This window comes from Martes martes (assembly GCF_963455335.1).
Source record: "Martes martes genome assembly, chromosome: 13".
Lineage (NCBI taxonomy): Eukaryota > Metazoa > Chordata > Mammalia > Carnivora > Mustelidae > Martes > Martes martes.
The window spans coordinates 48,939,343-48,964,266 of NC_137901.1; the positions used below are offsets into that span (position 1 = coordinate 48,939,343).

The 24,924-nt window shown below is 35.6% G+C and overlaps 1 protein-coding gene across 1 annotated transcript in view; it reads left to right on the top strand.

Moving 5' to 3' along the window:
* Positions 1 to 24,924, top strand: part of ESCO1 (establishment of sister chromatid cohesion N-acetyltransferase 1) — a 79,628-nt gene that overhangs the window by 38,925 nt on the left and 15,779 nt on the right. The window contains exons 7-10 of the mRNA XM_080821094.1: positions 1,109 to 1,223; positions 3,361 to 3,421; positions 5,621 to 5,735; positions 8,944 to 9,075. Of these exons, the coding sequence (XP_080677220.1) occupies positions 1,109 to 1,223; positions 3,361 to 3,421; positions 5,621 to 5,735; positions 8,944 to 9,075 (423 nt within the window). The remainder of the gene's footprint in view (positions 1 to 1,108; positions 1,224 to 3,360; positions 3,422 to 5,620; positions 5,736 to 8,943; positions 9,076 to 24,924) is intronic.

Below are 24,924 nucleotides of genomic sequence, written 5' to 3' on the forward strand. Positions count from 1 at the left end.
CAGTTGATTAAGCCACTGCCTTCAGCTCAGGTCATGATCCCAGAGTCCCAGGATCAAGTCCCACATCCGGCTCCCAGCTCCATGGGGAGTCTGCTTATCCCTCTGACCTTCTCCCCTCTCATGCTGTCTCTCACTTTCTCTCTCTCTCTCAAATAAATAAATCTTTTTAAAAAAATGGGACACCTGGGTGGCTCAGTGGGTTAAAGCCTCTGCCTTTGGCTCAGGTCATGATCCCAGGGTCCTGAGGAGCCTGCTTCTCCCTCTCTCTCTGCCTGCCTCCCTGCCTACTTGTGATCTCTGTCTGTCAAATAAATAAATAAATTATCTTTAAAAAAAAATCTTAAAAAAAGAGTTACAGAAGATGAATCAAAAACGAATAACTAATTGATAGTAATAAGGACATGAAAGAGGTAGAGATGAAATAGATGGAGAATTATTCCAAAATTGGGAAAACGGCATAGGGAAACTTGGAGAATACTTCATGGAAAATGTTAATATTTAAGTAATGAGTTGAGTTGATATGGGGGAAAGGTTCTACATCAGCACTACCCAGTAAAAATGTAAAGTGAACCACATATACTACTTAAAATTTTCTGGTAGCCACATTAAAAAGAATAATACATTGGTAAAATGAATATATTTTATTTAATCTATCATATAAAAATACTATTATTTCAGTATGTAATCAATTTTAAAAATTGAGATATTTTACTTTTTTTAAGTCTTAAAAATCTGGTGTGTGTTTCATATTTACAACATAGTCTCAAAGCAGTCATACTAATGACCTTTTAAGCGCTCAGTAGTCAGATGAGGTGTGGCTACTGTATTGGAGAGTGCAGATTTAGATATATTGAACAGGCAGATATAGAATATATCTCTGGGATTTGCAAGGCTTTCAATGTAGCATGAAGGGAAAAAATGGGAGTTGATGTTAAGAGAGTAGCTGTCGGGAGATCAAAATACTTTTAAGGTATATCAATGTGAATTACTCCAACTGTGAAGTATTATCTTAAGTTTTAGTATGCTAAGATTCACTGAAAGTATCTTGGGATGAGTCCCCAAGGTTTATATGAGAGAAACATTAACGTTTTGAATTTTGTATATTTAGAATTTCAGTCTGTGTTTGGAATCCAAGATTGAAAACAATCCAGTGGGAAATACCTCTACTGTTTCAGCTCTGCTCAGCCAAGCAAAAATTGATACGGGGGAGAATAAATTTCCAGGTAAAACTTTGGAAATATTTTTTGGGTTTCTCAGTGTTCAGAAGTATTTTTGTCACCATGTTAGAAAGCAGTACTGATTACCATATAGGCCAGTTAAATCCTTCTGAGCTATTGTGTGTGTTTTTCAAATGTGTGATTATCACCATTCTTTTTTGTTTTTTGTTTTTATCTTTACTACCATTCTTTGGGGTAGAATTGCTTTTCTTAGCTTGTTTAAATTACTTAAGTATTAAAAAATAAAATGGCCTGGGTGATCAATAAGATTGGGTCCAAAACCAAAACAAAGCACATTAGCCAAACATCAACTAACTTGGATAACTTTAACTTTTCCTTTAGAAAATCCATTGTTTATGTTTTAAATGTTTTCCTAAAACATTTTTGGGGAATGAAGTATAAAAATAAAGTACCAGTTTACATATATTGATAAATTGTAAATAAAAAAATAATAAATTACTTAAGATTCTTTGACTCACTACAAAAAGTTCTTTTGTTTATTTTAAATATTTTATCTTGCTTATGACTTACTTTCTGGAAAAGTATTACTTAATGAATTGCATAAGTTAGTGGTAGGAGCTTATTTTTTAAGTACAAAGACTATTTGTGTTTTTCCACTTCAGATTCTTATCTTTAACCCTTGATTACTCAATTTTCCATATTAGTGGTTCTGTCTTTGAAAGGATTTTTAAATGCTGCAGGGGCACTGGCTGGCTCAGTTGAGCCTTACTTAAAAAAATAAAAATAAATAAGGCTGCAATTTGGGCAGTTATGCCATACAAAGACTTTTTTGTGTGTCACCTTGTAAAAATTTTTTGACACTACATTATTTGAGCTGTTGGATGGGGATTTGCTCACCTATATCAGATGAAGCCTGAGGTAATACAGAAAAGGAATTCCTAATTCCTGTTTCTCTCTGCTTAAAGGAAAGGTATACATGGAGTACTATGTTGAGGTCAGATAATGTCTTTCATTGCATGTTACTTAACCTTTTCTCTTAGTGGAGGAAAGGGAAGTATGATATGATAAATGTACTACTTACTCATTGGAAAAAATGAATTATTGCATTATTTATTAATGTGATTAAAACTTTAGAAGCTACAATTTAAAAATTTCAGTATAATTAACATAGTTTTGTATTAGTTTCAGGTATGCAGTATAGTGATTCAACGATTCTATACTTAGTGTTTTCATTATAAGTATACTCTTAATCCCCTTCACCTGTTTCACCCATCCCTCTACCCACCTCCCCTGTGGTAACTCCCAATTTGTTCTCTATATTTAAGAGTCTTTGTCTCTTTTTTTTCCTGTTTTGTTTCTTAAACTCCTATAGATGAGTGTAATCACATGGTATTTATCTTTCTCTAACTGACTTATTTCACTTAGCATTACAACCTCTGAATCCATCCATGTTGCAGCTGACAAGATTTCATTCATTTTTGTGGCTGAGTAGTATTCCATTATATGTATGTATATATACCATATCTTTTTTATCTACTCATCTATTGATGGACACTTGGTTTGCTTCCACAATTTGGCTATTTTAAAAATAATGGTGCAATAAACATAGGGGTGCATGTATCTTTTTGAATTGGTATTTTTGTATTCTTTGGGTAAATACCCAGTAGTGAAATTACTGGATCATACGGTAATTCTGTTTTTAATTCTTTGAGGAACCACTGTACTGTTTTCCACAGTAGGTGTACCAATTTGCATTCCCACCAACGCTGCAGGAGGGTTCCTTTTTCTCCACATTCTCACCAATACTGACTGTTTCTTGTGGACTACAATTTTTTTTAAACAAGCTATGTTCCCATTTCCATTAGGAAATTTCCATTTAGAGTGTGTATAATGATACAGGTGTTGACACAGTTTGCTTTATTATTCAGTGCTAGTGATTGGTGAATCTAGAAACACACTGTTAATCTACCATTGGATCTCTTAGTGGCTCTGTAGAACCTTGCCTTTTTTTCCTTTTCTGAAGAGTGATTTCTAGAAAGGGACTCTAATAATCAGATGGTTTTTATTAAAATTAAAACATTTAGTGCATTGTTCTCTTTTTTCTTTATAATGATTTTCAGCTGTTAGATGGAGAGGTAGTACAAAGCTTAATGTGTAACTCACTTTCTTAATTAAATTACAGGTTCAGCTCCCAAACAGCATACTGAACTCAGTAACCAAACATCTAAGACCAGTGATAACAGGTAAGACATTAGTTTAATATAAGAGTAAATATGAGAACTGTTAAAAGATAAACTGAGCCTTTTATAATTTTTGTTTATTTGAACAAAAGTCAGTTCGATTTGGGCATTATCCAGTCTCACAGATAGAAAGGAGCTCCAAGATAGAAAAGATCTCCAAGCAGAAAGGCGTGGGCATAAGGAAGTTATAACTGGCAAAAAAGTGGGTTGATTATTGCAAAGTTACTTTCCTTTGGGAGAGATGACAGAGGTCTTTCAGGCAAATTACCTAACTAGTGCTAATTAGGTGATTCCTGACTGACTAGTTTAAGGTTCCATTTCTCAAAGGACTAAAACTAAGTCCAAGTTTGGTAATATGGAGCTTAGCATAAGCAATTCCATTTTGGACCTGTCATCTTGGTTTTTTTTGTTGTTGTTGTTTTTAAAGATTTTATTTATTTATTTGACAGACACAAGTAGGCAGAGAGAGAGGAGGAAGCAGGCTCCCTGCTGAGCAGAGAGCCTGATGCGGGGCTCGATCCCAGGACTCTGGGATCATGACCTGAGCCACAGGCAGAGGCTTTAACCCACTGAGCCACCCAGGTGCCCCTGTTGTCTTGTTTTTAACAGAGCTTAAGGATTTTATACTTATACCTTTCAAGTTTGGGGTATTTTTCCCTAGAAACTTGTGCTAGTAATCCTCAGTTTTCCCTGTAGAGAGAATGTGATAGTCACAAGTTCTGTTTTTATTTTACCTTTTTTTGTGCCTCTACATGTTTTACAGTTTTTGTTTTTTAACTTATGGTGTTATAGCATCTTTTCTTTTTTTTTACTTTATTATTTTTAAAATTTTATTTATTATTATTATTTTTTATTAACATATGGTGTATTATTAGCCCCAGGGATACAGGTCTGTGAATCCCCAGGTTTACACACTTCATAGCACATACCTTCCCCAATGTCCATAACCCCACCGTCCTCTCCCTACCCCTCTCCCCCCGGCAACCCTGTTTGTTTTGTGAGATTAAGAGTCTCTTATGGTTTGTCTCCCTCCCAATCCCATCTTGTTTCATTTATTCTTTTCCCACCCCCTAAACCCCCCATGTTGCCTCTCAACTTCCTCAGATCAGGGAGATCATATGATAATTGTTTTTCTCTGATTGACTTATTGCAGTAGTGCAATTGCTATTTTCAACTTTTTGAGGAACCTCCATACTGTTTTCCAGAGTGACTGCACCAGCTTGCATTCCCACCAACAGTGTAGGAAGGTTCCCCTTTCTCCACATCCTTGCCAGCATCTGTCGTTTCCTGACTTGTTAATTTTAGCCATTCTGACTGGTGTGAGGTGGTATCTCATTGTGGTTTTGATTTGTATTTCCCTGATATAGCATTTTTTAAAAAAGATTTTATGTATTTGACAGATAAAGATCGCAACTAGGCAGAGAGGCAGGCAGAGAGAGAGGGGGAAGCAGGCTCCCCGCTGAGCAGAGAGCCCGATGTGGGGCTCGATCCCAGGACCCTGAGATCATGACCTGAGCCGAAGGCAGAGGCTTTAACCCACTGAGCCACCCAGGCGCCCCTGTAGCATCTTTTCTTAACTACCTCATTCTATTAAGTCCTTATTAGATTTTATTATGTGAATATTCCATTGTTTATTTAACAGCTCTCCACTTTATAGACATTTTTGTTGTTTCTAGTTAATTTCTGTCCAAAAAAACGTTCTTCAGTAAACACAAGCATCTTTGCTCATTTGCATTACTATATCTAGGATAAGTTTATAGCTATAGCATATAACCTGCATTGCCATATTTTCCTCCAGTGTGTGTCTTTTTATACTTCCAGCAGCCGTGTTTTGAGAATGCACCTTTCTGCAAACCGCTTGAAGTACTATTTATTATCAACATGTAAAAGTGTTTCAAATGTTTTAAAAGCATTCCATTCTCTTTAATATCAGAATAAAATTAAATCTGCGTTATTTTGCTTTCTAGATTACTGAAAGCAGTATTTAGGACAAACTGTAGTAACTGAGATGGCTAAAAATTACCCAAAAAAACTTAAAACTTATTCAAATTATAGTAGGTACAGCAGTTTTTTATTTGTTGAAAATTGGTAATTTTCTTGGGTTTTCTCCCCTTGATTTTTAAAAGGTTATTCTTTTCTCCCTTGCTGTTGAAATCTGTGAGTGTTGTATAGTAAAAGTTGTTTTTTGTTTTTTTTTTTAAGGGAGATGCCACCAAATCATTCTTGGACTAAGTGTAATTCCCATTTGGAGATAACAATTCCAAAGGACTTGAAACTAAAAGAAACAGATAAAGTTGATGAAAAACAGTTGATCATAGTAAGTATCCAACTTGACCTTTTTGGCAAAGGGTTATAGTAATCATCTTACTTATGCACATTGTTAAAGAATAAGTTCATCCTTTTTTCAAAGAGCCCTTTTTGTCACCATAAATCGTTATGGAAATAATTTTGGTATCATTACAAATGCCCTTCTGACCGCCCAGTAGTGTGGCCCTCCTGTCACAAATAAAAACTCAAAATCTCCATGCTTTTAGTTTTATTCAGGACTGATTGATACTTTATTTTACATTTGTGTATTTTATCATTTGTTACTTCCTTAAATATGTCATTTGATGTACCTTGTTTTAGTAGTTGGTTTAAATATTAAAAAACAGGGAGCTTAATGCATAAAATGATTTTAAATATCTGTATTTTAGTGTAATTTTATAATTTTAAAACTGTTTCATTGGAAGATAAATCAATAGTTAATTTGAAATAGAACTTAACCACTCTGCAGTTTGGTGGCAAGTTGTAAAAGAGAGAGATATTTTGTTTGATTAAAAATCTAATTGAATGAGTGAGCACACTATAAAAAAATGAAGGGGCCCAAAATAATAGGAAAATTTACTGTATTTCCAGTCAACATTGTCAGTAGGATTTTTTGGGAATAGATTATTAATGCTAGCTCTAATATAGGGGAATTACTTATTAAGAATTATCTGGAAATTTTTGAGAAAGTTTAATCAGGAAAATGTTTCATCAGATTTAATAACATTTCTGTTGTTAATATAGATAGTGAAACAGGATAAGAATAGTAGAATCTGGAGCTTCACTGACCAGTATGGTAGCCACATGTGGCCATTTAGTATTTGAAATGTGGCTCATCAGAACTGTGATACACTATAAGTATAAATGTATTTACTACATTTTAAAGACTAATACAGAAAAGGGATTGTAAAGTATTTCACTAATAAGTTCTTTTTTCTATTTAGTATATGTTGGAATTATAATATTTGGGATATGTTTTGTTGAATAAAATATTAAAATTCACATGTTTGTTTTTGCATCCTTTAACATGGCTACTAGAAAATTTTAAATTACATTTGTGAATTGCACTTCTATTTAGTTCTTGTCAAGAGTTGATGGTGATGTTAATGATCATGATAGCAGCTAATACTTTTTGAATACATTGTTTTATGTATTCTACTCATATTAACTTAGTTAAGCCTTAGTTTTTAAAGTATGAGGTAGGTACTATTATTTCCCATGTACCAATTAAGAAACCAAGGAAGAGATGTTTATTCATTACTATAAGTACTGCCTGCTTATAGAGATATTTGTACACTGGTGCTCATTAATCATAATAGCCAGAAGGTGAAAGCAATCAAAGTATCCATCAAGGATGAATGGATAAACAAAATATGGTGTACACATAAAATGGAATATTATTCAGCCTTAAAAAAGAAGAAACTCTGGCATGTCACAGCATGGTTGAACCTTAGGGACATTATTATGCTAAGTGAAATAAGTCAGTCACAGAAAGACAAATACTGTTCTGTGAGGTGCCTAGTAGTAGTCAAATTCAGAGACAAAGTAAAATGGTGGTTTCTAGGAACTGGGAAGGAAAATGGATTGGGAACCTATTTAGTGGGTATAGAGTTTCAATTTTGCAAAATGAAGAGAATTTTGAAGATTGGTTGCACAACAGTTTGAATATACTTAATACTACTGAACTGTACACTTAAAAATTGTTAAGATAGTAAATACTATGTATGTCATACCACAATTACAAAAAAATATTTTTAGCTGCCTGGAATTTCATGTAACAATTTGTGAATAGTTTGAATCCTTTAGAATGAACTTCCCTTAAGTTCTTTTTTTTTTTTTTTTTAAAGATTTTATTATTTATTTGACAGACAAAGATCACAAGTAGGCAGAGAGAGGAGGAAGCAGGCCCTGCTGAGCAGATAGCCCGATGTGGGGCTCCATCCCAGGACTGGGATCCGAGTCGAAGGCAGAGGCTTTAACCCACTGAGCCACCCAGCCGCCCCGAACTTCCCTTAAGTTCTATACACAATCTTTTATTTACCACTTGACTTCCCTTTGCTACTTGATCCTAATTCTGAGACACTAGAGATGCTGTTGTCTTAGATCTTGTTTTTTTTGTAGTAATTCAAATTGCACAGTTTTAGAATAGAATGAGAAAAAGGGATTATTAATTAATTCTTTTTAAAAAAAATAGTTTATTTATTTGACAAAGATCATAAGCAGGGGGACAGGAAGAGGAAAAAGGGGAGCCCGATGTGGGCTCGATCGCAGGACCCTGGGATCGTGACCTGAACCGAAGGCAGACACGTTTGACTGAGCCACCTGCGCGCCCTAGTTTGTTCTTTTTCTTTTTTTTTAAGTTTATTTTTATTTATTTATTTAGAGAAAAAGAGAATGCACTAGTGGAGGGGCAGAGGGAGAGGGAGGGAGAGAATCTTAAGCAGGCTGTACACCCAGCATGGAGTGTAATGTGGGGTTTAGTCTCACGATCCTGAGATAATGACATGAGCCAAAATCAAGAATCAGGCACTTAACCGGCTTTAACCATCCAGGCACCTTTATTAGTTTATTATTCTTAGACTTAGATCACACTGCTGAAAATTTCTTGTTGAATAAGAACAAGAATAGAAAACATTTTGTAAACAGTTACTGTTCTACAGCACAAGTATGAATTACCGGAGAATAGATGATGGTACTTTGTACTTATTTAATACGAAGATAATAGAAAAAATGAATGCTACCTTTTCTCAGGAGTTTTCCGGTGACATCAAAATACTCTTTAATATCTACAAACTAGAACAAAACCATTAAAAAGAACATACTTTTAAGACATTAAAAAATACAGGTCTGTGAAAAACTATTTCCTCTAAGCTTTAACAGTGTAATTATTGCAGATATAGAATGTGTCCTTGTTCTTATAGAATGTTTCCTGTTTGCCACTTTAGAACAAAGATTGTAGTGTTAAAAGATATTTCTCAGTTATTTTCAATTATTAAATGCTGTGAAGCAAGTGATCAGATTATTAAAATGGAAACAGTTCTTAAAATTTTACTTAGATTTCACAGATTAATGTTTTCTTTTTTAATCAACACTGAATAATTTTTATTACAGATTAAATACTTCTCACTTTATGTTCCCATTATAGCTTTAGAGGCTGAAGTTCTGGAATTATTCCTTTGGGAGGGAAAAAAACCTTTTTGTTTGTTTTTTATAAATAGGATGCAGGACAAAAAAGATTTGGAGCAGTTTCCTGTAATGTTTGTGGCATGCTTTACACAGCTTCAAATCCAGAAGATGAAACACAGCATCTGCTCTTCCACAACCAGTTTATAAGTGCTGTAAAATATGTGGTAAGTGGAGTTCATGACTTCTAAAATGAAGTGTCAGATAGCTAGGTCAGGATCTTTTTTTTTTTTTTTTTTTTTTTCTTCTCTTCTAGCATTTTATTTTGCTAGGTCAGGATCTTAAAAGAGATGAATTGCAAAACTTAAGACATTGAAAAATTTCTGTTTTTAGTACATGATCATATATACAAAGCCCTTGTATGTGTACTGGCTTATTTTAAAACAAAGCCAGACATAAAATCAGCTAACTTTATTCTGCCTGGTTTATGTTTTGGGATTTTTTTTTTAAGTTATGTCTTTAAAGCAGTTATTGTACCTCATCTCTTCTAACAGTTAGTGCTATTCAACTTGAGTATTTAAAATTTTTTCTTTAATTATTAGCTGTTGATAAGCCTGTTTAATATTTATAATAGCTTAGTATAACTTTTTTTTCTGAAAACTGATAGTGATATATTATTATACCAGGTAGATGGTTTGGGAATTTTTCTTTACCTTCTCTTTGCTATCATGAGAGTTTTTCATGAGAAACTAAAAAAACTAAAAAAGAAAAATTTCTTGAAGGTTAAAATCTCAGAATTTGCTGTATACTTAAAAAAAAAAAACCCACAAAGTTAATTTGTTTTAGTATATATTAATATATGTGCATTTGAGGTACAATGGGTATTATTTAATAGTTATTTCTGGAAATGGCAAAATTTTGAATAATTTTGAACCATTTCAGATATCTTGTGAAAATAGTAATTTAATGTAATTGCTGTTTACCCATATCTGAAATGGAATCTGTTTTTATTCTATACATGTTACCTTCAGTACTGTACACTCACATTAATAAGACCTCCAGGATATCTGAACTGAGATCACCCATTCATTTCATATAGGCTTTTACACAATCCAACAGATGTTGGATTGTTTAAAGATCTTTATTGGCTTCACTTAAATTTGTATCCTTATTTTTGGTTGAAGAGTTCATATTTATTGTTTCATTTATCTAGTTACTTCTACCCAAGATAGATAGGGTTTTCTTTTTTTGGTTCTCTACTGTGGTGATCCTTTATACTCCTTTTTACATCTGTCTTTTCCACACACACCCCCTTCTGTCACTTAACTAAATGCAGTATAAGCTGTTTTGGGCATTAAATATTTATAGCTAGATACTGATTTATTGTTTGGAATTTATACTTTTCCAGTTTCACTGTATTAATATCCTTACAACTTGAAACCAAAAATAATCCCATCAGATAGCTAAGTTAATAGAATACTTGGGGCAAAAACATTTTATTTATTATACATAAATCTAGTAGAAGTTAGTTTAAATGAGTTTTCATTTTACATCTTTTGATTCTTGTAATCACTTTTGTGTTAGGTTTAAAAGGCTTTATTCTTCATCTGAAGGGAAGTTCTTAATTTCTCAGAGTAACAGTAAAGAAAATAATAAGGAAATATGTACTCTGTGCTTCCACAGTATCCATGGAAGCTGGTTTATGGAACGAGATGGAGTCATCACCTTCTAAACAAATTCTGGCTCTTGCAAAGCTATAAAACAGTGTACCAATTTAGGAAAGATTGATTCCGGCCCCAGCCCTACTCCTCCTTCTAACCACTCCCACTCCGACCTTGATGGGACAGAGCTATGGGTTATTTTATTGTTTTTGAAATAAGCTCAAGAGAAGGAATTGAGTTTAGCAGTTGGCCATCCTTTGCTAACATCAAGATCAATATTCATATCTTTTGCTGTTTTCAAATGTAGGTATATACATGTAGTCTAAAGTAGAAACTCCTCCAAAACATTGTAGCGTTCTTTTTTAGTGTATGGAGAGAGGATAAAAATATATGTATTATGTTAAAGATGTTCTGCTGTGATCAGAGCTCTGGATTTGGGGTTGGGACATTAAACATCTATTGGGCACCTAGTATGTGCTTTGCATTCTTGTGCATTTAATGAGCAGTATTGTGTTTTTGCACTAAGCACTTTTTTCCCCTTTCTTTTTAAAAATTGATATAATTGAAGTTTAAGCACTTTTACAGTGTTTGAGAAAATATCTAATTTTAAAATATGAGTTTTGTCTGTTTCTGTTTCCTGGAGAGAAACACATAGGAAAGAAGTCATTTGATGTTCTGGCTTTAATTAATTTTAAATGAACAGTGTTCCGGGACTGGAGATAAAGTTTTGATCTACTTAAAACTATTTAAAAATAGAATAAATTAAATCCCAATGAGTTTTACTTTTTAAATTTTAATCAAACATTTTAAAGAAAATAAATAGCTTTTCCTTAGGGTAAAAATTTTCCCTTGGACATGGTAATAATCTGTAACAGTTAAAAATGACTGAAGACCTTTTCTAAAGATTAAAATCATAAATGTATTTAGTCACTGTAGAAATTGATGCCCACAGAGCCATTTTTTTGGCTGGCTAATTTTTTTTTTCTTTTCTTACCCTCTTTGGTAGGGGTAGGGGAAAGAGTGATGATGCTCTCTATTCCTTCATAGTACCCCATCTGCCTCATTGATGCATTTGAGGAAATGCATTTTATCTAACTTATTAGGAACTCACTAACTTTAGGAAGGAGCTTGTTAATGCTTCAGGAGGAGCCTGGACTTTGGTTTAGACCTACAAACACTTCAGTTTCCTTGATCAACTGGAGATATATTTGCTAAAGGTGTGAAGAGAAAGCAGGAAAAACTTCCCCAGAGCACTGAGGAATGTTGCCAAGCCTGGAGCCTATCCACAATTCAGCTGTATTTTGAACTTTTAGTAATGTAAGCAAGGAATCATGTTTGGGTTCTTTGCAGAGAAATTTCTAACTTAATCCTTTTTTCCTCCTTGTTCCTAATCTCTTTTGAATTAATTAACATCTGACTGAATGAAAGGCTCTGTGGAGGGCTCTACTTCAGGGTATATGATATGCCCTTGCTTTCAAGGTTAGGAGCAAAGCCTGAAAGAAATGAAAAGTTAACAATAAGAGCTTTATTAAAGCAGTAAGTCAGTATTATTTAAATTTAATTATAATTAGCTTTACAATTTAGAATTGGTAATTACTTTGGTAGAGCAGTGATCAGAGGTTTTGTTTCCATGGGTAAGGAAAAGTTAAGATTTGATTTTTTTTTTTTTAAATGGACAGACACTAGGAGGTCATCTATTATTGATAGCTAATAAGAAAACTTAACATCTTTGTGGGGAATAATGAGTAAATTTTTTTTCTTGTTGAATCAGAGATTTTTATAGATAATACCAGAAAAATGCATCAGATCAGATTGTGATACTTTGTGGTTTTGATGCCAGTTTGGGCTTTTTTCTTTCTTTTCTTTTAGATATTGAAATTTGAGCATTGTGAATGATATAGTTAAGTTTAAATAATGTTAAAAATGATATTTTGGTGGAATGTAGGGAGAAAAATATTTAAAAATTAAAAAAAAAAATTTTTTTAAGATTTATTTTAGAGAGAGAGAGGGAGGGGGCGAAAGGGGAGGGGGAGGGATGGGTAGAGAATCTCAGGCAGGCTCTATGCTGATCTCGGAGTCCCATGCTTGGCTGGGCTCAGTCTCATGACCCTGAGATCATGACCTGAGCTGAAACCAAGAGTCCGATGCTTAATTGATTGAGCCGCCCAGGCATTCTGAGAAATAATATTTTAGTGACATAAAAGGAGAAGGTAGTACATGTAGTGGTGTGTGTGGTATTGGATTACTATGGCATTGGTAGAAAAGGGGAAATTGATGATAAAAACTGAAGAAAGATTTGACAGATTTCTGATTGGCTGTAGAGCTGCGCTCTTCTAGTATTGTAGTACTAAACCATCAAAGTAAAAATGCTGTTCCTCCCCATGGGGATGAAAGGTACAGCATAGGGAATATAATTAATGGTATTGTAATAGTGTTTGGTGACCAGTGATAGCTATACTTGTGAGCCCTGCATAAGGCATGGAATTGTTGTATAGACTTGCTGAATCACTATGTTGTATACCTGAAAGTAGTGTAACACTATGTATCAACTATACTTCAGTAAAAAATAAAAGATACTAATAAATATCTCAGAAAAAGCACTGTTCCTCACTCACTGAGCAGGGAGCCTGACACCTGGCTCCATCATGACCTGACCTAAAGGTAGGCGCTTAACCAACTGAGCCACCCAGGTGCTCCAGGAATAGAGATTTTAAAATCTTGGAAATGGGAAAGGAATCTGAAGCAATGCTGCATTGGTCTTTAGAACTGTACTCTGACATCAGTAAGGAGGGACTGAGAGCCAGGTCACAGAATGGTCTGAGTTTCATTGAGTTTCTCTGCTTAAAGGTAAGGCTATCATACCCTGTGTTGAAAATTGAGAAATAGTCTTTAGAAACAGGTAGGAATTTGTTACATAAAAATTATTAAAAAAAAAATTACCAAACATTTTATTTCTCAAGTTTTTATCTTTTCCCTGACCCTGATTTTTAATTTTTCTACTTTGTTGTATCTTAAAGACATAGAATATTGTGATTAATAAATATAGGATGGGAGCAGCGCTTCCAGATCTTAGTCAGAAATTAATTTTGCTTTGGTATGGAGAGCCACGTAGTGGAGGAAAGATGCCTTTAGAATGAATGTTATATGCAACAAGCTTTTACATTTTTTTTTTAAGATTTTATTTATTTATTTGACATACAGAGATCACAAGCAGGCAGAGAGGCAGGCAGAGAGAGAGGAAGGGAAGCAGGCTCCCTGCTGAGCAGAGAGCCCGATGCGGGGCTCGATCTCAGGGCCCTGGGATCGTGACCTGAGCCGAAGGCAGAGGCTTTAGAGGCTTTAACTCACTGAGCCACCCAAACACCCCAAGCTTTTACATTTTTAAAAAGAGTTTACAAACTCTGGGGGAGGGAAAACCTATAATGTATCTAGTGGCAAGTAAAAACTTCTTTTAATCTGTTCTTCCTCTGTTTTTCCCCATTCTGGAAGTGGTGCCACCATTTAACTTACTTCCTCAGACTGAAAACTTCAGAATGATCCTTCAATTTTCCTTTTGCTCTCCATATACTCAAAGAAGTATACTCAGAGTATACTCCTATACTTAACATTAGTAAATCTCACCTTCAGAATAGATTTCAAATCCTTCCACTTCTATCATGTCCACTGCTTCTACTCTAAACCAAGCTGTCATCATTTCCTGCCTAGTAATGCCTCCTAACTAGTCTCCCAGCTTCCATTATGGTCTTTGTCTCAGCCATCTTTTAAAAACTTTAATCAGATTATGTCCTTCCTTTATTTAAAATTCTCCAGCAAATTCTCATCACACACAGACTAAAATCCAGGGTATTTACTGTGGCATCAAGGCCTCATATACTCCAGCTCCTCTAATTTCATCTCTTAACACTCTTACCATTACGTGCTATATTGCATTCATACATATTTTTCTTTTGTTCCTGAACTACTCTAGCTACATTCCATTCTTAGTGTGTTTATACTTACTTTACCTTTTCCTGTACTTTTCTTCTCTCAGATGTTCTACATCAGCTCTCTTCATTTAGGTCTTACAATCTCAGAGATGCCCTCCCTGAACACCCAATACAAAGTGGCTCCCTCTCTCTTTACTCCAGCAGTATTAGTGTCTTCTTTTGACCCTTTTCCACACTGAAAATTTGTTTGGTATTTCTCCCACTGGAGTAGAAGCTTTGTCAGAGAAGAGTCCTTAATACTCTGTTAATCACATTAAATAGCACCTGCCAATGTGCAGTAGGGGCTCAACAAATGCATTGAATTAAAGAGTAGATTTGATTGGAAGCTGCACAACAAGAGTGTTTGAGTCTCATTTATCTTGTATAAAAATAATACTACACCGGAAAATTTTTCTGGGCTTTGGCAACTCTGATATTTATTGATTGGGAATTGATACTATAAATATCTTTTGAGGGAACATGAAATATATTGTGTATATTTGATACAAGTTAGGCAAAATAAGACTATTATTAATGTACTTCGAAATAAGTAAAAGCAGCCCAAATTTGAATTCAATAGCAGTTAAAGCTTTATTAACTATGTTGCATATAGAATTATGTACCTGACTGAATTTAGATGTTGACATGGTTCATTCCTCAATTAGAAAAGTAGTAAAAGTAATTTAACTACTTTTCTTATATGTAAGAGGTTATTATAGATCATCTTATACCAGTGGTTTTTCTTCAGTTTCTTTTTGAAATTTTACATAAGATTTATTTTCTTTTATATATAAAAATAATTCTAATCTTTCTGTTACAGCATGTACATTTTTGGAAGTTTCAGTTTCTCTGTGGAAATCCTTTCCACATAGTTCGTTCATCTTCTTCTTCTTCTTCTTCTTTTTTTTTTTTTTTTTAAAGATTTTATTTATTTATTTGACAGAGCACAAGCAGGAGGAGCAGCATGGAGAGGTAAAAGCAGGCTCCCAATGCAGGGCCTGATCGCAGGACCCTGAGATCATGACCTAAGCCAAAGGGAGACACTTAACTGACTGAGCTACCCAGGTGCCCCTGGTTTGTGCATCTTTTCCTTTAAAATCTTTAACATTTATTACAGAAATTTTCAAGTTCTTTTCTGCTAATTCAAACATGTGGGTCTTCACTGGGCCTGTTTCTATTGACTTTTTTCTTCTTGATCTTGGATCATAATTTCCCAGTTCTGTCCATGGTCTCATTAAGTTTTATTTTTAATAGACTTATTATTTATTTATTTATTTTTTGTGTGCTGATAAAAACAATTTTTTATTACTATGTTCGGTTAGCCATAGTACATCATTAGATTTTGATGTAGTGTTCAGTGATTCATTAGCTGCATGTAACACCCAGTGCTCATCACCACACGTGCCCTCCTTAATACCCATCACCTGGTTTCCCATCTCCCACTGTAACCCTCAGTTTGGTTCCCAGAGTCCATGGTTTGTTTCCATCTCTGATTTCTTCTGATTCAGTTTTCCCTCCCTTCCCCTGTGGTAATAGACTTAAAAAAAAAAAAAAAAGATTTTATTTATTTATTTGAGAGAGCATGAGAGAGAGCACAAGTGGGGGCCGGGGAGGGAGAGAAGGAGCAGGGAGCCCAACGCAGGGCCTGATTCTAGGACTCTGGGATCGTGACTTGAGCCAAAGGCAGGCGGACACTTAACTGACTAAGCCTCCCAGGTGCCCCTTAATAGAGGCTCATAGCAAAATTAAGCAGAAAATACAGAGACTTCCCATATATTACTTTTTTCCCCCGTCACACACATGTTCAGTTTTTTCATACCAATAGATTTGTTAAAATTGATGAACCTATACTGATACACCATTATTATCCAAAGTCCATAGTTTTTATTAGGGCTCACTCTTGGTGTTGTTCCATGGGGTCTGAAAAATTTATAATGACACATGTCCATAATAGTATCATACAAAAAGTTTCACTGCCCTTAAAATCCTCTGTTCTCTTCCTGTTTACCCCTGCGTTCCTACTAACTCCTGGAAAATAACTGATCTTTTATACTGTCTGCATAGTTTCACCTTTTCCAGAAATCTATATGGTTGGAATCATACAGTGTATAGTTCTCTTCATCATTGAGTTCTTTCACTTAAAGTTACTCCTTATCTTGGGGCGCCTGGGTGGCTCAGTGGGTTAAGCCTCTGCCTTCGGCTCAGGTCATGATCCTAGGGTCCTGGGATCGAGCCCCACATCAGGCTCTCTGCTCAGCGGGGAGCCTGCTTCCCCCTCTCTCTGTCTTTGCCTGCCTCTTGCCTACTTGTGATCTCTGTCTGTCAAATAAATAAAATCTTAAAAAAAAGTTACTCCGTATCTTTTCATGGCTTGATAGCTTTTTTCTTTTTAGTGCTGAATAATATTCTGTTATTCATTTATCTATTTCATTCTATATTCTATATTTCATTCATATTCTATATTTCATTTATCTATTCACCTACTGAAGAATATTTTGATTGCTCCCAAGTTTTGGCAGTTAGGAATAAAATTGCTATAAACAGTCTTGTGCAGGTCCAGGCTTTTGTGTGGAGATAAATTTTGAACTCTTTTTCATAAATACTGAGGAATGTGATTGCTTGGGTTGTATGTTAGGAGTAAATTTAGTTTTGTGAGAAACTGCCAAACTGTTCCATAGTGGCTCTACCATTTGGTATTCTCACCGGCAGTGAATGAGATTTCCTCTTGTTCCACCTCCTTGCCAGCCTGTGGTGTTGTCATTGTTTTGGGTTTTGGCTGTTCTAATGGGCCTGTGGTGGTATCTCATTTTAATTTGCATTTCCCTGATGACCTATGATGTGGAGCATTTTTCATATGCTTATTTGCGATCTGTGTATCTTCTCTAGTGATGTGTTTGTATGGGTCTTTGGCCCACTTTTTAGTTCGGTTGGTTGTTTTCTTATTGTTGAGTTTTAAGAATTCTTTGTATCTTTCGGAGAATAGCCCTTATCAGCTGTCTCTTATAAATATTTTCTCCCAGTCTGCAGCTTATCTTCTCATGTTCTTGATGGTGTCTTTTGTAGAGTAGAACTTTTTTTAAAAAATTTTTAAAAGATTTTTATTTATTTATTTGACAGACAGAGATCACAGAAGGCAGAGAGGCAGGCAGAGAGAGAGAGGGGGAAGCAGGCTCCCTGCTGAGCAGAGAGCCTGATGTGGGGCTCAATCCCAGGATCCTGGGATCATGACCTGAGCCCAAAGTGAGGCTTTAACCCACTGAGCCACCCAGGTGCCCCGAGTAGAACTTCTTAATTTTAATGAAGTACAGTGCCTTTGGTGTTATATCTAAAAAGTCATTGCCATACTGAAGGTTACGTGGATTTCTTCTTTGTTATTATCTAGGAGTTTTATAGTTTTGCTTTTTACATTTAGTTCTGTGATTCATTTTGAGTTAATTTTTGTATGTGGATGTCCAATTTCAGCAACACTTGTTGAAAACTGTCTTGTCTCTGTTGTATTGCAATTGCCTTTTTTTTTTTTTTTTTTTTTTTTTTTTAAGATTTAAGCAGAAAGCCTGGTGCGGGGCTTAATCCCAGGACCCTGGGATCATGACCTGAGATGAAGGCAGAGGCTTTAACCCACTGAGCCACCCAGGTGCCCCAAGATACGGAGTAACTTTAATACATGTAACTCTTTTTTTATTTTATTTTTTAAAGTAAATTCTGCCCCCAACAGGTGGCCTGAACTCATGACCCCAAGATCAAGAGTCCCATGCTTTGTGGACTGGGCCAGCCAGACACCCCAAGCATGTGACTCTGGATCTCACAGTTGTGAATTCAAAACCCATGTTGGGCATAGAGCTTACTTTTTTTTTTTTTTTTTAATTTATTTTTATTTATTTGTCAGAGAGAGAGAACACAGGCAGACAGAGTGGCAGGCAGAGGCAGAGGAAGAAGCAGGCTCCCCGCTGAGCAAGGAGCCCGATATGGGACTTGATCTTGGGACGCCAGGATCATGACCTGAGCCGAAGGCAGCTGCTTAACCAACTGAGCCACCCAGGCATCCCTAGAGCTTACGTTAAAAAAAAAAAAAAAAAAAAGAATGGAGTTGGGATGACATTTTAGTTTGCTTTCCCATACATTTTGGTTTTTAATGTTTGAGGTTGGGATCAGGTGCCTCTCTCCAGAAGAAATTGAGGATCTAAACTTTATGGTACACCTTCACTACACTACACTACACCTAACTCATTACACCTTCCAGTTCCACTCAGCAGATGTCCCTGTGAGAGAATTGGTGGAGAATTTTCTCTGTTTGAAGCTCCTCCATATTTCAGATAGCCATGTTAACTCACTTAGCCATTAAAATTTTGTTTTTTCTTGTCCCAGCAGGATACTCTTCTCCTTGTCCTCTGCCTATGGCAGTCTTTCTTTCCTGCTCATGCTTGTAGGCGTGGTCAGTGTCTTAGGATAAAAATAGCTGCTGGTCTCTGCTCATCTAGGAAGGGTTAGTTCATCCTAGAAGTCAATACATAGCTCTTAAGTGCTTTTAAAGAAAATGTGACTTTTAGTTTATTGCTTATTTTCTTATTAAAAGAGGAACAGTGATCTACTGTGACATGCTTTATCCTAGCTGGAAATGTAATTCCCACAGCTGTACATTTTGAGAACATTTTTCAATAATGGAGGCTCCATTTATATTTGGGTATAGGAGTGAGTGGAGTTTGGACCATGAGTTTTTAAAAATTATGACCAATATTGAGGGGGTCAGTATATTTGTGCCCTAAGCCCCACATAATCTTGAGGTAAGATTTACATCAAATAAAATATCTCTTACATACTGGAAAGTTATTACATATGTTGAAAAGTGCTTAACTAAATGGGTCAGGCCTAATAAAGAGCTATTTATGATTCCGTAGTGTTTGAGAATGATAGGAGAGAAGAGAGTCTCATAATTCCTCTTCTTTGACTTTGTATGAGGTCTGACCCAAGGATTTCTTATGAGAAATACTCCTATCGTAATAGATTTTGATATTGTAATTATAGTAGAAGTTTTTTTGACTGACAAAATTGGGAGAATTAGTTCATTTAATCAGAAAAGCTGATTCAGGTGGACCCTTGATATTAGAATACCCAAATAACAACTTTTATGATTTATCATAGGGCTATATATTAAGAAGTCTGGAGGTGTATAGTTCTAGGGTTGTTCAATCCAGCAGTTCAACCCTATCATGAGTGCTGGCTATTTCTCAGTCAGTGCTTGCCTCTCCTAAAGTATTGACTTTTTGGCTTCACAGCTGTGAAGGACCACTTCATGGTCCTTAAAGTAGACTGCTGTAGTCCAGTACCATGTTCAAATTTAAAGCAAGAATGTTAGTCGGTGGGGTGCCTGGCTGGCTTAGTCGTTAAGCGTCTGTCTTCGGCTCAGGTCATAATCCTGGGGTCCTGGGATTGAGCCCCGCATCGGGCTCCCTGCTCAGTGGGGAGCCTGCTTCTCCCTCTCCCACAACCCCTGCTTATGTTCCCTCTCTTGCTGTGTCTCTCTCTGTCAAATAAATAAATAAAATCTTAAAAAAAAAAATAGAGCAAGAGCTTACACATTGCAAAGCAATCTGAGAATCTGGGTACAGAATTATTCTTGTTATATTTTTGATTTTTAAAAGAGACTTGGCCTATTTTGCTTTTTGCCAGCATATTCTATTGATTCTCATTAAAACAACTATCTTTCCACTAGTTAATACTTGATTACATTTTAGGTAAAAAATAATAAATAGGGGTGCCTGGGTGGCTCAGTTGGTTAAGCATTTGTCTTTTTTTTTTTTTTTTAAGATTTTATTTATTTATTTGACAGACAGAGATCACAAGTAGGCAGGCAAGCAGAGAGAGAGGAGGAAGCGGGCTCCCTGCTGAGCAGAGAGCCCAACGAGGGACTCGATCCCAGGACTTTGGGATCATGACCTGAGTCGAAAGCAGAGGCTTTAACCTACTGAGCCACCCAGGTTCCCAAGCATTTGTCTTTGACTAAGGTGTGATCCTAGGGCCCTGGGATCGAGCCCTACTGTAGGGCTCCCTGTTCACTGGGCAATCTGCTTCTCCCTCTCACTCTCTCTTTGTGCACTCTCTCTCTCAAATAAATAAATAAAGTCTTTAAAAAAAATAATTTGGAATAAATAAGTTTAGGAACAAATGATACTTGGTAATCCTGACTCACTCAGGTGTGGAATAACAAGGTAGTTTACTCATTGTGAGTCTGTCCGTGTGCTCCAGGTATTAGTTTCTTTTACCTAGGGAAAAGTGAGCGTTAGTTAATCCAGCAAGTTAATTAGGTGGATATCAGTTAAGAAAGTTACCACCATATAGTAAAATACCCTGTCATTTTATCTGTGAAAATGTTATGCTGTTTAGAACATAATAAAGCACCTCTCATGAAAGCCTTTTTCTTAGGACTTCGTTTTCACCATTCCCTGAGACAAATTTATTATTAATAAAATATGTACATATCAGGATGTTTGAGAAATGGGAAGTTAAAAAAAAATAGATGTTGCTCTCTAAATCTTTGAGTTCTTTTCAAAATGATTTTTTTTAAGATTCATTTATTTTTATTTTTTTTAATATTTTATTTATTTATTTGACAGACAAAGATCACAAGTAGGCAGAGAGAGAGGAGGAAGCAGGCTCCCTGCTGAGCAGAGAGCCCGGTGTGGGGATCGATCCCAGGACTCTGGGATCATGACCTGAGCCGAAGACAGAGGCTTTAACCCACTGAGACATCCAGGCGCCCAAGATTCATTTATTTTAGAGAGAGAGTGTGCATGTGTGTGTCAGCGTGGGGGCAGAAGGGGAGCATCTGAAGCAGACTCCCTGCTGAGTACAGAGCCCATGACCCTGAGATCATGATGTGAGCCAAAACCAAGAGTCAGACACTCAACTGACTGAGCCACCCAGGTGCCCCCAAAATAATTTTTAAAATTGCACTTCAGTTTCATATGGTCTTTAATTATGAAAAGGCATTATTGAGAAATTTTTTTTATTATATATTATCATTGTATTACCCACAAGAAAGAACACTTAGGGGCGCCTGGGTGGCTCAGTCGTTGGGTTCCTGCCTTTAGCTTGGGTCCTAATCCCAGGGTCCTGGGACTGGGTCCCATGTAGGGCTCTCTGCTTGGTGAGACGCCTGCTCCTCCCTCTCCCACTCGCCCTGCTTGTGTTCCCTCTCTCACTGTCTCTGTCAAATAAATAAAATCTTTAAAAAAAAAATTTTTTTTAAAATACTTTTATTCTTTTAGGTGCACTTGTTCTTCAAACTTTTTCTGTGGAGAAAATTTTTTCACATTCTTTTCCTTAAAAAAATTATAATTTAGGTAAATGAAAGAGTGGCCTTCAAATTTTTTATTCTTCAACTTATTAAAAATTTATGAAAAGCAGTGTATATACTTGGAAATGAAAATGTCACTAATATTACTAGATAAAAAATGAAAAGTGAAAGCCTCCTTACCTCTTCTCTCTTTCTGGTCCCATTCACCAGCGATAAAGCGCTCTTGTCTGTTTGAGTGTTTACGGCATAACTTAAATAAATCAAGCTATGTATAGTTTATATTTATGAAGCTGTATATAAATGTGTGGGTAAAATCTTTTCTTCCAGTTTTTATTATTTTTGTTTTAAGTTCTGTCAGTTGCCTTTAATTCTATTTTTTAAAAGATTTTATTTATTTATTTGTCAGAGAGAGAGCGCGCGCGTGCGCGCGCGCATGTGCACAAGCAGGCGCAGTGGTAGGCAGAGGGAGAGGGAGAAACAGGCTCCCCACTGATCAAAGGAGTCCGGTGCAGGGCTCGATCCCAGGACCCTGGGATCATGACCTAAGGCAGTGGCTTAACCAACTGAACCACCCAGGTGTCCCTGCCTTTAATTTTAGTATTTATAAACATTTGACTCCTTGATGCTTCTATTATTCCCCTCTCAACCTTCCAGTTTCTCAGTTAATTATTGTAGGTATTCTGTAAGTATTAATTTAATTCGCTGTTAACCATTGAAGTAGTTTTCATTCCTCTCTTACGGATTGCAAAACAGGCACAGAGGGATTAAGCTTTTGGTTTCATAAAAAGAGGCTTTGATTCTTCAAGCATGTACCATCCTTTCAGAAATAAATATTTATAATGTACTTGATTTACTGTGCTCTGAGCTTGGGATGTAGTGGTGTGTCAAATGAAGTCTTGGTCCTTTTGCAGCTTATGGTCCATATGGTGTTTCTCATTATAAAACCTTGACAGCCTAGTCATCCTAAAACTCCAGATCCCTGTAGCTTCCATCATTCCTAGATCAAAGAGAATTGGTCCTAGAATACAGGATTTACCAAAACAAATAATTCTACTGGAGGACTAGAAGTTTTCAGGGATTCTAGCTTTTACTCATTCAGCTTAAATATTGTAGCAAACCAGAAAAATCTTGCTGTCGTAATTTATCTAAAAAATGAAAAGTCCGGGGGCGCCTGGGTGGCTCAGTGGGTTAAGGCCTCTGCCTTCGGCTCGGGTCATGATCCCAGGGTTCTGGGATCGAGCCCCACGTTGGGCTCTCTGCTCAGCAGGGAGCCTGCTTCCCCCTCTCTCTCTGCCTGCCTCTCTGCCTACTTGTGATCTCCGTCTGTCAAATAAATAAATAAAATCTTAAAAAATAATAATAATAAAAAATGAAAAGTCCATAAAGTGTCTTTAGAAGAGAGATTTTCCCAATGTGAAACTTAAATTCCTATATAAGTTATTTTATATTTAGGAGATACGATAATACCAATAACACTAACAAAAATGACATTAATTAAAGGCTTCCTGTCTACCAGGGGCTGATCCAACTTTTTACTTATATAGAACTGCTTATTTCTTTTAGCAAATCATGAAATAGTTACAGTTAATTTATAAATGAGGAAATACACAGAAAGAAAGCTATGTATTTGCCTAACGTCACATAGGTACTAAGTAATGAAATTAGCTCTAGAGTCCTTGTATAGTAGACTGTAGGTTTTTACTTTTTATTTGAACTCCAACAAAATATATTGTGTATATGATTATAATTTAGCTCAGAGAAATCAGTTGACCCCAGTTACTTTTAAACTAAAGTCCTCTCAGATGATCTTCTGTGTTCTTTCAAATTTTTAAAAACACAAAGGTTTTAAGTGACAAGACACATTTGTTTATAATAGGAAATTGGCATCCATGTTATGACATATATATTTTTGTTTATTTGTTTTTGCCGTTGTCCATCCTGCCTATTATATTCAGCTACCAAATTCATCTTCATTTGGTTCAAGTCATGATTTTTGCTTATCTAAAATCTTTCTTGATTTCTCCCTATTTCTACTAGGCATTCATGGCCCAGCCAACGTTGGTTCTTGTCTGCCCTTGTAAATGTATTTCTCATTTCCTTATAAATTCTCTTCTCTAGCAAAATTGATACACTCATTGTCTTGTGCATTGCTTTAATTTTTCCACCTCTAGTTTTTAGTTTGTACATTCTTCTGCCAGGAATGCCTTTGCATTCTCATCTATATTCTTCAAGGGAAATACCATCTCTTCTGTGAAATATTTTTGGGTTTCTCTTTAAGCCCAATAAGGGTTTTTCTTGGCTCAAAATCGTTGTAATACTTTTTAAAATATTTGCTTTCTCTTGGAAGTTCATGCTTCAATTTGATAGCTTCTTTTTTTGAGAATTAAGAAATGCCTTAAATATGCATATTGGTTGTAAGACTAATTCTGGATTCAGAAACATTGAAACCAGGATATAAAAAGTTGAGTTTGAATCAAGGAAAACTTCCTTTCAACCATAGAAGTATATGGATTGCACCTTCTGTTACAGATATTTGTATTATTTATTTTTCCTATTCAGTTTGTTAAGATTCTTGAGATCAGTGTGGTGTAATAATGAGCTTAATTACATTAGAAAGATGTGGTTTTCTAGTGAGCCTCTTACTAGTTATGTGACCATAGCAAGTTAACTAAACTTCTTTCACTTGTTTTTTTTTTAATCTGTAAAAAGTTTAAAAAAGTCTTATGAGGTAATTTTTTACGCTTATTTGTTATTCAAACACTATTACTATATTCCATAGTTTAAAAATTATTAAAATTATTATTAAAGTTTAAAAATTACTACTAAAAAGATCATTTTTCCCATCATGTAGGATTACAGGCAGCACAAGGGACAGATAAGTAAACATATCTAAATCGTATGGAAAGTGCTACAGTAGTAATACATACAGGGTACTGTATGAATATAGAGCCTAAGGATATCCAACAAAGGTTGGAAAAGTGAGGTTAATACTTTATAAGTAGAGTCGGAAAGGCCAAGTTAGGAGTCCTTTGTGCCCAGGAGAGTATAGAGCAGAGGCATTGGACTAGAAGAATAATGGGTGTAAAAGTTGGGATATTTTAAGTGTTACGACTTATGACTGGGTCATGTGGTAGGAAAGCTTCAAGAGAGGGAGCT